Source organism: Pyrgilauda ruficollis, unplaced genomic scaffold (genome assembly GCF_017590135.1).
Source record: "Pyrgilauda ruficollis isolate IOZ18807 unplaced genomic scaffold, ASM1759013v1 scaffold610, whole genome shotgun sequence".
NCBI classification, from domain to species: Eukaryota; Metazoa; Chordata; class Aves; order Passeriformes; family Passeridae; genus Pyrgilauda; species Pyrgilauda ruficollis.
In genome coordinates this window covers 1-13,432 of record NW_024527823.1, presented here as the reverse complement: position 1 = coordinate 13,432, position 13,432 = coordinate 1, and the positions used below count along the sequence as shown (strand labels likewise).

General features: G+C 69.1%; 4 protein-coding genes across 4 annotated transcripts in view; 2 read left to right on the top strand and 2 right to left on the bottom strand.

Moving 5' to 3' along the window:
• FARSA (phenylalanyl-tRNA synthetase subunit alpha) overlaps positions 1–1,305 on the top strand; it is a gene marked incomplete at its 5' end in the record, with an annotated part of 8,541 nt that extends 7,236 nt beyond the window's left edge. The window contains 4 exons of the mRNA XM_041483806.1: positions 328–561; positions 641–718; positions 907–1,021; positions 1,113–1,305. Of these exons, the coding sequence (XP_041339740.1) occupies positions 328–561; positions 641–718; positions 907–1,021; positions 1,113–1,218 (533 nt within the window). The remainder of the gene's footprint in view (positions 1–327; positions 562–640; positions 719–906; positions 1,022–1,112) is intronic.
• Positions 1,306–1,772: 467 nt separating this feature from the next.
• SYCE2 (synaptonemal complex central element protein 2) lies at positions 1,773–9,054 on the top strand. The gene is made up of 3 exons (XM_041483810.1): positions 1,773–2,042; positions 8,127–8,298; positions 8,699–9,054. The coding sequence occupies exons 1-3, from the start codon at positions 1,936–1,938 to the stop codon at positions 8,891–8,893; spliced, it is 474 nt and encodes a 157-aa protein (XP_041339744.1). The 5' UTR covers positions 1,773–1,935; the 3' UTR covers positions 8,894–9,054.
• A 91-nt stretch (positions 9,055–9,145) lies between these two features.
• Positions 9,146–11,191, bottom strand: LOC121362359 (glutaryl-CoA dehydrogenase, mitochondrial-like; the record flags this gene model as incomplete). The annotated part of the gene is made up of 7 exons (XM_041483804.1): positions 9,146–9,657; positions 9,730–9,890; positions 9,968–10,093; positions 10,181–10,284; positions 10,370–10,589; positions 10,667–10,796; positions 10,981–11,191. Coding segments are annotated over 7 exons (1,032 nt in total), but the record flags the coding sequence as incomplete, so codon positions are not given.
• A 48-nt stretch (positions 11,192–11,239) lies between these two features.
• Positions 11,240–13,427, bottom strand: LOC121362363 (glutaryl-CoA dehydrogenase, mitochondrial-like; the record flags this gene model as incomplete). The annotated part of the gene is made up of 7 exons (XM_041483809.1): positions 11,240–11,306; positions 12,088–12,120; positions 12,198–12,323; positions 12,411–12,514; positions 12,600–12,819; positions 12,897–13,026; positions 13,211–13,427. Coding segments are annotated over 7 exons (897 nt in total), but the record flags the coding sequence as incomplete, so codon positions are not given.
• Positions 13,428–13,432: the final 5 nt, after the last annotated feature.

Genomic DNA, 13,432 nt, shown 5'->3' with positions numbered 1-13,432 from the left:
GGTCTGGGGACCTTGGCAGGGTCTGGGGGTACAGCCATGAGGAGGAGCAGAGGGATTTTGGGGAGGATTAGTGGGATTTGGGGGGGATTAATGGGATTTGGGGCGCTCGGGTCGGGGGGGTTGGGGGGGGCCTCTGGGGGCTTTGGGGGGGTCTGGGGACCTTGGCAGGGTCTGGGGGTACAGCCATGAGGAGGAGCAGAGGGATTTTGGGGAGGATTAGTGGGATTTGGGGGGGATTAATGGGATTTGGGGCGCTCAGCGCGGCCTAGGAGTCTCAGCGTTGTTTTGGGGGGCTCAGCGAGCTCGCAGCGATTTGAGGGCGACCAGAGCGGCTGCGGGGCAGCCTGGGGGGTCCCAGCTGCCCCCCTCATCCCCCCGTTTCCCCTCTCCAGGAGAAGTTCACCCCCGTGAAGTACTTCTCCATAGACCGCGTGTTCCGCAACGAGAGCCTGGACGCCACGCACCTGGCCGAGTTCCACCAGGTCGAGGGGCTGGTGGCCGACCGGGGGCTCACCCTGGGCCACCTCATGGGCACCCTCCGCCAGTTCTTCACCAAGCTGGGTACGCGGGGGGCACTGGGGGGGCACCCCGGACCCCTCTGAGCCCCCCCGAGTGACCCCCCACCCGCGTGTGCCCCCAGGGATCTCGCAGCTGCGGTTCAAACCCGCCTACAACCCGTACACCGAGCCCAGCATGGAGGTGTTCAGCTTCCACGAGGGTGAGGGGGGTCCTGGGGGGCTCCTTTTGGAGCAGGGGGGTCCTGGGGGGCTCCTTTTGGAGCAGGGTGGTTCCTCTTAGAGCTGGGGGTCTGGGGATGCGTTCCCCTGGAGGGGGGGAGCACTCTGGGGTTCCAATATGGGGAGGGGGTCTGTGGGGTGCCCCAGCTCATCCTCGCCCCCCCCCCAGGGCTGAAGAAGTGGGTGGAGGTGGGGAACTCGGGGGTCTTCCGCCCCGAGCTGCTGCTGCCCATGGGGCTCCCCGAGAACGTCTCCGTCATCGCCTGGGGGCTCTCGCTGGAGCGGTGAGTGGGGGTCGCGGGGTGGGGGGACCCCGCTGTGGGCCCATCCCAGCCCCCCCACCCACTGACCCCCCCCCAATCCCGCCTCCCCCAGACCCACCATGATCAAATACGGCATCAACAACATCCGCGAGCTCGTGGGGCACCGCGTCAACCTGCAGATGGTCTACGACAGCCCCATGTGCCGCCTGGACGTGTGACCCCCACCCCGCGGGGGTCCCCTCCTTTTTGGGGAGGGGTCCCGTGTCCCCGGGGGTCCCCGTCCCCAATAAAGCCTGGTGTCCTGCGGTGCGTGTGTGTGTGTGCTGGGGAAGGGAAGTGGGGTTTAGGGAGAGTTTATTGTCACCTCGTGGCGTCGCACGGCGCTGGGGAAGCAGAGACCGGCCCGGGACCCCCGAGAACCTCCCGGGACCCCCGAGAGCCGCCCGGGACCCCCGGGACCCCCAGGCCCTTCCTGCCTTTCCCGCCGCTGTCTTTTCGTGCCCGACCATTGGCCCGCGCAGGTGCCAATCATCCCCTGGGCTCCTAAATGGCTCCAATCAGCAGCGCCGAGGTGCGAATGGCGGGCGCTGATTGGGCGGCGGTGGTGCCCGCCCCGCGGAGCCCCGTGAGGGCGGCGTGGTGAGGGGCGGCCGAGGGTCCCAGGTACGGCCCCGAATCGTGTCCCGAACCAGCCCCTGACACCGGCCCGAGCCGGACTTAGAGCCCCCAGCCCATCCCCGGTACCGGCCCGAGCCGGGCTTAGTGCCCCGATCCCGCTCCCGGTACCCGGCCTGACCCTGGGATCCTGGCCCGAGCCGGACTCGGTGCCCCGATCCCGCCCCCGGTACCGGCCCGAGCCGGACTTGGTGCCCCGATCCCGCCCCCGGTACCGGCCCCAGCTCGGGGCCCTTCCCCTGCAGCCCCCCGGGGCCGGGATGTCGCGGGAGGAGCCTGAGGGTCCCGAACCGGAGGCGGCGGCGGGACAGAGCCCCTTCCCGGCGGAACCGGGTGAGGACGAGCCCCTCGGTGAGGAGCAGGACAGGTACCGCTTCACCCGCGATCTGCAGTGAAAACGGCGAAAAAAGGAAAAAAGAGCCGGGGGGGGATGCAACGATCCCACCCGCGGCAGTGCGGGGAGGGGGGACACACGTGTCACAGCGTTAATTAGAGGGTAATTGTCAATTAACGGGGCTGGCGGGGCTGTCACTGCGCACAGCCCGTCCCTGTCCCGGGGGTGTGTGACCCTGACAGGGTGCGCAGCCCCTGGGGGACAGGGGGATAGGGGGGGTCCCTGTCCTTGTGTGATGGGGACATTCCCGTGGTGGGGCAGGGATGTCCCTCACTGTGTCCCCATGAGCTCCGTGCCCCTCACATGGTCCCTGTCCCTGTGTGACCCCGGTCTTGATGGGGGTCCCTGTCCTTGTGTGATGGGGACATTCCTGTGATGGGAATGCCCCTCACCCTGTCCCCATGGGGTCCCTGCCCCTCGAAGGGGGGTCTGTCCCTGTGTGACCCCGGCCCTGATGGGGACATTCCTGTGATGGGAATGCCCCTCACCCTGTCCCCATGGGGTCCCTGCCCCTCGAAGGGGGGTCTGTCCCTGTGTGACCCCGGCCCTGATGGGGACATTCCTGTGATGGGAATGCCCCTCACCCTGTCCCCATGGGGTCCCTGCCCCTCGAAGGGGGGTCTGTCCCTGTGTGACCCCGGCCCTGATGGGGACATTCCTGTGATGGGAATGCCCCTCACCCTGTCCCCATGGGGTCCCTGCCCCTCGAAGGGGGGTCTGTCCCTGTGTGACCCCGGCCCTGATGGGGACATTCCTGTGATGGGAATGCCCCTCACCCTGTCCCCATGGGGTCCCTGCCCCTCGAAGGGGGGTCTGTCCCTGTGTGACCCCGGCCCTGATGGGGACATTCCTGTGATGGGAATGCCCCTCACCCTGTCCCCATGGGGTCCCTGCCCCTCGAAGGGGGGTCTGTCCCTGTGTGACCCCGGCCCTGATGGGGACATTCCTGTGATGGGAATGCCCCTCACCCTGTCCCCATGGGGTCCCTGCCCCTCGAAGGGGGGTCTGTCCCTGTGTGACCCCGGCCCTGATGGGGACATTCCTGTGATGGGAATGCCCCTCACCCTGTCCCCATGGGGTCCCTGCCCCTCGAAGGGGGGTCTGTCCCTGTGTGACCCCGGCCCTGATGGGGACATTCCTGTGATGGGAATGCCCCTCACCCTGTCCCCATGGGGTCCCTGCCCCTCGAAGGGGGGTCTGTCCCTGTGTGACCCCGGCCCTGATGGGGACATTCCTGTGATGGGAATGCCCCTCACCCTGTCCCCATGGGGTCCCTGCCCCTCGAAGGGGGGTCTGTCCCTGTGTGACCCCGGCCCTGATGGGGACATTCCTGTGATGGGAATGCCCCTCACCCTGTCCCCATGGGGTCCCTGCCCCTCGAAGGGGGGTCTGTCCCTGTGTGACCCCGGCCCTGATGGGGACATTCCTGTGATGGGAATGCCCCTCACCCTGTCCCCATGGGGTCCCTGCCCCTCGAAGGGGGGTCTGTCCCTGTGTGACCCCGGCCCTGATGGGGACATTCCTGTGATGGGAATGCCCCTCACCCTGTCCCCATGGGGTCCCTGCCCCTCGAAGGGGGGTCTGTCCCTGTGTGACCCCGGCCCTGATGGGGACATTCCTGTGATGGGAATGCCCCTCACCCTGTCCCCATGGGGTCCCTGCCCCTCGAAGGGGGGTCTGTCCCTGTGTGACCCCGGCCCTGATGGGGACATTCCTGTGATGGGAATGCCCCTCACCCTGTCCCCATGGGGTCCCTGCCCCTCGAAGGGGGGTCTGTCCCTGTGTGACCCCGGCCCTGATGGGGACATTCCTGTGATGGGAATGCCCCTCACCCTGTCCCCATGGGGTCCCTGCCCCTCGAAGGGGGGTCTGTCCCTGTGTGACCCCGGCCCTGATGGGGACATTCCTGTGATGGGAATGCCCCTCACCCTGTCCCCATGGGGTCCCTGCCCCTCGAAGGGGGGTCTGTCCCTGTGTGACCCCGGCCCTGATGGGGACATTCCTGTGATGGGAATGCCCCTCACCCTGTCCCCATGGGGTCCCTGCCCCTCGAAGGGGGGTCTGTCCCTGTGTGACCCCGGCCCTGATGGGGACATTCCTGTGATGGGAATGCCCCTCACCCTGTCCCCATGGGGTCCCTGCCCCTCGAAGGGGGGTCTGTCCCTGTGTGACCCCGGCCCTGATGGGGACATTCCTGTGATGGGAATGCCCCTCACCCTGTCCCCATGGGGTCCCTGCCCCTCGAAGGGGGGTCTGTCCCTGTGTGACCCCGGCCCTGATGGGGACATTCCTGTGATGGGAATGCCCCTCACCCTGTCCCCATGGGGTCCCTGCCCCTCGAAGGGGGGTCTGTCCCTGTGTGACCCCGGCCCTGATGGGGACATTCCTGTGATGGGAATGCCCCTCACCCTGTCCCCATGGGGTCCCTGCCCCTCGAAGGGGGGTCTGTCCCTGTGTGACCCCGGCCCTGATGGGGACATTCCTGTGATGGGAATGCCCCTCACCCTGTCCCCATGGGGTCCCTGCCCCTCGAAGGGGGGTCTGTCCCTGTGTGACCCCGGCCCTGATGGGGACATTCCTGTGATGGGAATGCCCCTCACCCTGTCCCCATGGGGTCCCTGCCCCTCGAAGGGGGGTCTGTCCCTGTGTGACCCCGGCCCTGATGGGGACATTCCTGTGATGGGAATGCCCCTCACCCTGTCCCCATGGGGTCCCTGCCCCTCGAAGGGGGGTCTGTCCCTGTGTGACCCCGGCCCTGATGGGGACATTCCTGTGATGGGAATGCCCCTCACCCTGTCCCCATGGGGTCCCTGCCCCTCGAAGGGGGGTCTGTCCCTGTGTGACCCCGGCCCTGATGGGGACATTCCTGTGATGGGAATGCCCCTCACCCTGTCCCCATGGGGTCCCTGCCCCTCGAAGGGGGGTCTGTCCCTGTGTGACCCCGGCCCTGATGGGGACATTCCTGTGATGGGAATGCCCCTCACCCTGTCCCCATGGGGTCCCTGCCCCTCGAAGGGGGGTCTGTCCCTGTGTGACCCCGGCCCTGATGGGGACATTCCTGTGATGGGAATGCCCCTCACCCTGTCCCCATGGGGTCCCTGCCCCTCGAAGGGGGGTCTGTCCCTGTGTGACCCCGGCCCTGATGGGGACATTCCTGTGATGGGAATGCCCCTCACCCTGTCCCCATGGGGTCCCTGCCCCTCGAAGGGGGGTCTGTCCCTGTGTGACCCCGGCCCTGATGGGGACATTCCTGTGATGGGAATGCCCCTCACCCTGTCCCCATGGGGTCCCTGCCCCTCGAAGGGGGGTCTGTCCCTGTGTGACCCCGGCCCTGATGGGGACATTCCTGTGATGGGAATGCCCCTCACCCTGTCCCCATGGGGTCCCTGCCCCTCGAAGGGGGGTCTGTCCCTGTGTGACCCCGGCCCTGATGGGGACATTCCTGTGATGGGAATGCCCCTCACCCTGTCCCCATGGGGTCCCTGCCCCTCGAAGGGGGGTCTGTCCCTGTGTGACCCCGGCCCTGATGGGGACATTCCTGTGATGGGAATGCCCCTCACCCTGTCCCCATGGGGTCCCTGCCCCTCGAAGGGGGGTCTGTCCCTGTGTGACCCCGGCCCTGATGGGGACATTCCTGTGATGGGAATGCCCCTCACCCTGTCCCCATGGGGTCCCTGCCCCTCGAAGGGGGGTCTGTCCCTGTGTGACCCCGGCCCTGATGGGGACATTCCTGTGATGGGAATGCCCCTCACCCTGTCCCCATGGGGTCCCTGCCCCTCGAAGGGGGGTCTGTCCCTGTGTGACCCCGGCCCTGATGGGGACATTCCTGTGATGGGAATGCCCCTCACCCTGTCCCCATGGGGTCCCTGCCCCTCGAAGGGGGGTCTGTCCCTGTGTGACCCCGGCCCTGATGGGGACATTCCTGTGATGGGAATGCCCCTCACCCTGTCCCCATGGGGTCCCTGCCCCTCGAAGGGGGGTCTGTCCCTGTGTGACCCCGGCCCTGATGGGGACATTCCTGTGATGGGAATGCCCCTCACCCTGTCCCCATGGGGTCCCTGCCCCTCGAAGGGGGGTCTGTCCCTGTGTGACCCCGGCCCTGATGGGGACATTCCTGTGATGGGAATGCCCCTCACCCTGTCCCCATGGGGTCCCTGCCCCTCGAAGGGGGGTCTGTCCCTGTGTGACCCCGGCCCTGATGGGGACATTCCTGTGATGGGAATGCCCCTCACCCTGTCCCCATGGGGTCCCTGCCCCTCGAAGGGGGGTCTGTCCCTGTGTGACCCCGGCCCTGATGGGGACATTCCTGTGATGGGAATGCCCCTCACCCTGTCCCCATGGGGTCCCTGCCCCTCGAAGGGGGGTCTGTCCCTGTGTGACCCCGGCCCTGATGGGGACATTCCTGTGATGGGAATGCCCCTCACCCTGTCCCCATGGGGTCCCTGCCCCTCGAAGGGGGGTCTGTCCCTGTGTGACCCCGGCCCTGATGGGGACATTCCTGTGATGGGAATGCCCCTCACCCTGTCCCCATGGGGTCCCTGCCCCTCGAAGGGGGGTCTGTCCCTGTGTGACCCCGGCCCTGATGGGGACATTCCTGTGATGGGAATGCCCCTCACCCTGTCCCCATGGGGTCCCTGCCCCTCGAAGGGGGGTCTGTCCCTGTGTGACCCCGGCCCTGATGGGGACATTCCTGTGATGGGAATGCCCCTCACCCTGTCCCCATGGGGTCCCTGCCCCTCGAAGGGGGGTCTGTCCCTGTGTGACCCCGGCCCTGATGGGGACATTCCTGTGATGGGAATGCCCCTCACCCTGTCCCCATGGGGTCCCTGCCCCTCGAAGGGGGGTCTGTCCCTGTGTGACCCCGGCCCTGATGGGGACATTCCTGTGATGGGAATGCCCCTCACCCTGTCCCCATGGGGTCCCTGCCCCTCGAAGGGGGGTCTGTCCCTGTGTGACCCCGGCCCTGATGGGGACATTCCTGTGATGGGAATGCCCCTCACCCTGTCCCCATGGGGTCCCTGCCCCTCGAAGGGGGGTCTGTCCCTGTGTGACCCCGGCCCTGATGGGGACATTCCTGTGATGGGAATGCCCCTCACCCTGTCCCCATGGGGTCCCTGCCCCTCGAAGGGGGGTCTGTCCCTGTGTGACCCCGGCCCTGATGGGGACATTCCTGTGATGGGAATGCCCCTCACCCTGTCCCCATGGGGTCCCTGCCCCTCGAAGGGGGGTCTGTCCCTGTGTGACCCCGGCCCTGATGGGGACATTCCTGTGATGGGAATGCCCCTCACCCTGTCCCCATGGGGTCCCTGCCCCTCGAAGGGGGGTCTGTCCCTGTGTGACCCCGGCCCTGATGGGGACATTCCTGTGATGGGAATGTCCCTCACCCTGTCCCCACGGGGTCCCTGCCCCTCACAGGAGGGTCTGTCCCTGTGTGATGGGGACATTCCCGTGGTGGGGCAGGGATGTCCCTCACTGTGTCCCCATGAGCTCCGTGCCCCTCACATGGTCCCTGTCCCTGTGTGACCCCGGTCTTGATGGGGGTCCCTGTCCTTGTGTGATGGGGACATTCCCGTGGTGGGGCAGGGATGTCCCTGTCCCCATGAGCTCCGTGCCCCTCACACGGTCCCTGTGTGATCCATGGACCTGATGGGGCAGAAATGTCCCTCACCGTGTCCCCATGGGGTCCCTGCCCCTCACAGGGGTGGTCTATGTCCCTGTGTGACCCACGGCCCTGATGTCCCTCACTGTGTCCCCATGGGCTCTGTGCCCCTCACAGAATTCCTGTCCCTGTGTGACCCCGGCCCTGATGGGGGTCCCTGTCCCCATGGGCTGTCCCCTGTGCACTGTCCCCTGTCCCCCGTGTGCTGTCCCCTGTCCCCATGGGCTGTCCCCTGTCCTTCATGGGCTCTTGTCCCTCCCTGTCCCCCGTGCGCTGTCCCCTGTCCCTCCCTGACCCCCGTGCGCTGTCCCCTGTCCCCCATGCGCTGTCCCCTGTCCCTCCCTGTCCCCCGTGCGCTGTCCCCCGCCCCTCGGTGAGGGTCCCGTGTCCCGCCCGAGGCCGTGCTCGGGGCCAGCGCTGGCTCCCCGCTCCTCCGCGTTCTTCGGCTCGCTGGAGGCCGCCGTGGCGGGGCTGCAGCAGCGGGCGCGGGGCGCGCTCGGCCGCATCAACCGCGACCGCGAGGAAGCGCACACGGAGCTGAGCGGCGTCAGGGACGGCCTGCTGCTCAAGGTAGGCTCGCAGCGGCCCGCCGCGTCCCCTCCCTTCCCCCCGGGGCCGCGGGCAATCGCGTTATTCCGCCCGGTTTGCCGGGACACCGGAGGCAGAGCCCGGCCGCGGAGGCAGCTGCGGAGCCCGGCCGGGGGGAGCCCCCCGAGCCCCCGCGGGGGCGGCCGCAGCTGCCTCCGGCCCCGCTTCCAGCGGCCCCCGATGTCCCCCGCGGTGTCCCCCCCTTGTCCCCACGCTGCCCTCGCGCCGGACTTCGCTCCCGCCGGGGGGGCTCGGCCGGGGGGGTCCCCGGGCTCCCGCGCAGATGGCGGCCCGGGCCAGCGCGGGCGGGCGCAGCTGCCCCCCGGCCCCGGGGACGGCGGCCGTGCCAGCGCCGGGACGAGCCGCGGCCCCGCTCGGGCAGGTCTCGGAGCTGGCGGAGCAGCTGGAGGAGCGGCTCTTCCACCGCTACGGCTTCCACAACGGGCTGATCCAGGAGCGGCTGCAGGCGATCAGCGAGGTGTTGGAGCGCGTGGAGGAGGCGCAGGCGGAGCTGCGCCACATCTGCTGCAACGTGGAGGCGGCTTATCAGGACCTCTGCCTGCAGCCCGAGGCCTGAGGGCACCCCCAGACCCTCAGCGGGACCCCCCAAAGCCGCGGGACCCCCCAAAGCCGCGGCACCGCGGGGCTGTGCCGGGCCAAAGGGGGATTTTGGCCCCGAAGGGCTTTTCTGTTGCTGTTGGTGGTTGGAACAAATAAAGGGATGAAGCTGACCCAAAAGCTGGATGGGGGGGGGCTGGGCTGGGCTCTGACCCCCCCCCACCGAGGGCAGAGCTGGGTCCTGGCAGGTTAATTAATGCTGACGAGCAGGGCTGGCATGGAGGGGCTGTCCCACCGTTTATTGGCCACGGGGGTGGCGAAGGCACCGGGATGGCACCGGACACGGCGCCAGCACCAGTGGGGTCCCCGGAGTGTCACCGAGTCCTGTCGGTGACACCGAGTCCCGTCGGTGACAGGAGGTTTGGTCGGTGGCACTGGGTCCCATCAACGACACACGACGTGCTTGGTGACACCGGGTCCCGCCAGCGACACGAGGTTTGGCTGGGGTGGCACCGAGTCCCCTTGGTGACGTGAGGCCTGGCTGGTGACACCGGGTCCCGTCAGTGACACCGGCTCCTGTCAGTGACACTTCTGGGGATGCCCGGCTCTGGTTGGTGACGCTGGCTCCGGTCAGTGCCACATCTCCTCACATCCCTTCCCACGAGGAGCAGAGCCGGTCCCCACCGGTGCCACCGCGTCCCCTCTACGTCCCCTTTGCCGGGGCAAAGGCCTGGATGCCGGTGATGGCGCGGCCCAGGATCAGCGCGTGGATGTCGTGGGTGCCTGCGGGGGTCACCGCGCTCAGCAAAACCCCCCGAGCCCCTCGGGGCCCCCCCGTGCCCCTCCCCGCCGTACCCTCGTAGGTGTTGACGGCCTCGAGGTTCATGAGGTGCCGGATGACGTGGAACTCGTCGCAGATCCCGTTGCCCCCCAGCATGTCCCGCGCGTCCCTCGCGATGCTCAGCGCCTTCCCGCACGAGTTCCGCTTCAGCATCGACACCATCTCGGGGGCGGCCCTGCGGGGGCACGGGCAGGGACACGCTGACCCCCTCCGGGACCCCCCCGGGCCCCCCCCGGGGACGGTGCCACCCACCTGCCCTCGTCCTTGAGGCGGCCGAGCCGCAGGCAGGCGTGGAGCCCCAGCGTGATCTCCGTCACCATGTCCGCCAGCTTCTTCTGCACCAGCTGGTTGCGGGCCAGCGGGCCCCCAAACTGCTTCCTGCGGGCCAGGGCAGGGGGGCGCTGAGGTTTGGGGGGGTGGGGGGCGGTGGGACCCCCCCCCGAAGCGCCCCCAGCCCCCCGTTACCTGTCGAGCACGTATTGCCGCACCGTCTCCAGGCAGGCCTCGGCGGCGCCCAGCGCGCCCCAGGCGATGCCGTAACGCGCCTGGGTCAGGCAGCCGAAGGGACCCTGGGGGACAGGGGGTGTCACCGGGACCCCCAGTCCCACCAGGACCCCCCCTCTCACCAGGACCCTGCCCTGGCTCCCCCCTCACCGCCAGCCCCTCGGCGTTGGGCAGCACGTTCTCCTCGGGCACCTCCACGTCGTCCAGCAGGATCATCCCGGTGGTCGAGGCCCGCAGGGAGAACTTGCCCTCGATTTTGGGGGTGCTCAGCCCGGGGGTCCCGCGCTCCACCAGGAAGCCCCGGACCCGCCCGTCCTCCTCGCAGCGAGCCCACACCACGCACAGGTCGGCTATGGGCGAGTTGGTGATCCTGGGGGGTTTGGGGAGGCTCAGGGGGGAGCTCTGGGGGGTCCCCCACGTCCCCCTCACCCCAGTGCCGAGGCTCACCAGGTCTTGGAGCCGCGCAGGGTGTAGGTGCCGGCGCTGGGGTTGTGCCGTGCCCGCGTCTCCATCCGCCCCGGGTCGCTCCCGTGGTTGGGCTCCGTCAGCCCGAAGCACCCCACGATCTCCCCCCGAGCTGGGGAGGGGGCGTCAGGGGCACGCCGGGGACACCCCAACCACCCCAGCGCCCCCCTTGTGCCCCCCACTCCTCCTCCAAACCCCCCAAAGCCCCTCTGCCCCCTCACCCAGCACCCCCGAGCCTCCCACACCCCCCAAGGCCCCTCTGCCCCCCCACCCCCTCCCCACAGCGGGGGTCTCACCGAGGCGGGGCAGGAAGCGCTCGCGCTGGGCGGGGGTCCCGTAGGCCCACAGGGGGTACATGACCAGGGAGGACTGCACGCTGAGCACCGAGCGGTAGCTGCTGTCCACCCGCTCCAGCTCCCGCGTCACCAGCCCGTAGCCCACCGACGTGGTGCCCGCACAGCCGTACCCTGCGGTGACCCCGGGGTCACAGCGGTCACTCGGGGACCCCCGGGGTCACAGGGGTCACTCGGGGACCCCCGGGGTCACAGGGGTCACTCAGAGACCGCCGGGATCATAGCGGTCACTCGGGGACCCCCCAAAGTCACAGTGGTCACTCAGAGACCTCGGGGATCACAGCACTCACTCAGGGACCCCCAGGATCACTCCGGTCACTCAGGGACCCCCCCCAAGGTCACTCCAGTCACTCGGGGACCCCCGGGGTCACAGGGGTCACTCAGAGACCCCGGGGATCACAGCACTCACTCAGGGACCCCCAGGATCACTCCGGTCACTCAGGGACCCCCGGGGTCACAGGAGTCACTCAGGGACCCCCAGGATCACAGCGGTCACTCAGGGACCCCCCAAAGTCACAGCGGTCACTCAGAGACCCCCAGGATCACAGTGGTCACTTGGGGACCCTCCCCAAGGTCACTTCGGTCACTCAGGGACCCCCCAAAGTCACAGCGGTCACTCAGGGACCGCCGGGATCACAGCGGTCACTCAGGGACCCCCCCCAAGGTCACTCCAGTCACTCAGGGACCCCCCAAAGTCACAGCGGTCACTCAGAGACCCCCAGGATCACAGTGGTCACTCGGGGACCCTCCCCAAGGTCACAGTGGTCACTCAGAGACCCCCCAGGATCACAGTGGTCACTCGGGGACCCTCCCCAAGGTCACAGTGGTCACTCAGGGACCCCTGGGGTCACAGGGGTCACTCAGGGACCCCCGGCGTCTCCTCAGTGACCCCAGTGTCACACCGGACCCTCCCCTGTCCCACAGCCCCACCCTGGGGACAGCCCCATCCCTCAGAACCCCCAGTATCCCCCCAAAACTGCCCCCCAGAGCCCCCCGAGCCACCCTCCAGAGCCCCCAAACCCCATCCCTGACCCCCAAAGCCCCCCCCACCTCTGAGCCCCCCAAACCATCTCGGGGGCGGCCCTGCGGGGGCACGGGCAGGGACACGCTGACCCCCTCCGGGACCCCCCCGGGCCCCCCCCGGGGACGGTGCCACCCACCTGCCCTCGTCCTTGAGGCGGCCGAGCCGCAGGCAGGCGTGGAGCCCCAGCGTGATCTCCGTCACCATGTCCGCCAGCTTCTTCTGCACCAGCTGGTTGCGGGCCAGCGGGCCCCCAAACTGCTTCCTGCGGGCCAGGGCAGGGGGGCGCTGAGGTTTGGGGGGGTGGGGGGCGGTGGGACCCCCCCCCGAAGCGCCCCCAGCCCCCCGTTACCTGTCGAGCACGTATTGCCGCACCGTCTCCAGGCAGGCCTCGGCGGCGCCCAGCGCGCCCCAGGCGATGCCGTAACGCGCCTGGGTCAGGCAGCCGAAGGGACCCTGGGGGACAGGGGGTGTCACCGGGACCCCCAGTCCCACCGGGACCCCCCCTCTCGCCAGGACCCTGCCCTGGCTCCCCCCTCACCGCCAGCCCCTCGGCGTTGGGCAGCACGTTCTCCTCGGGCACCTCCACGTCGTCCAGCAGGATCATCCCGGTGGTCGAGGCCCGCAGGGAGAACTTGCCCTCGATTTTGGGGGTGCTCAGCCCGGGGGTCCCGCGCTCCACCAGGAAGCCCCGGACCCGCCCGTCCTCCTCGCAGCGAGCCCACACCACGCACAGGTCGGCTATGGGCGAGTTGGTGATCCTGGGGGGTTTGGGGAGGCTCAGGGGGGAGCTCTGGGGGGTCCCCCACGTCCCCCTCACCCCAGTGCCGAGGCTCACCAGGTCTTGGAGCCGCGCAGGGTGTAGGTGCCGGCGCTGGGGTTGTGCCGTGCCCGCGTCTCCATCCGCCCCGGGTCGCTCCCGTGGTTGGGCTCCGTCAGCCCGAAGCACCCCACGATCTCCCCCCGAGCTGGGGAGGGGGCGTCAGGGGCACGCCGGGGACACCCCAACCACCCCAGCGCCCCCCTTGTGCCCCCCACTCCTCCTCCAAACCCCCCAAAGCCCCTCTGCCCCCTCACCCAGCACCCCCGAGCCTCCCACACCCCCCAAGGCCCCTCTGCCCCCCCACCCCCTCCCCACAGCGGGGGTCTCACCGAGGCGGGGCAGGAAGCGCTCGCGCTGGGCGGGGGTCCCGTAGGCCCACAGGGGGTACATGACCAGGGAGGACTGCACGCTGAGCACCGAGCGGTAGCTGCTGTCCACCCGCTCCAGCTCCCGCGTCACCAGCCCGTAGCCCACCGACGTGGTGCCCGCACAGCCGTACCCTGCGGTGACCCCGGGGTCACAGCGGTCACTCGGGGACCCCCGGGGTCACA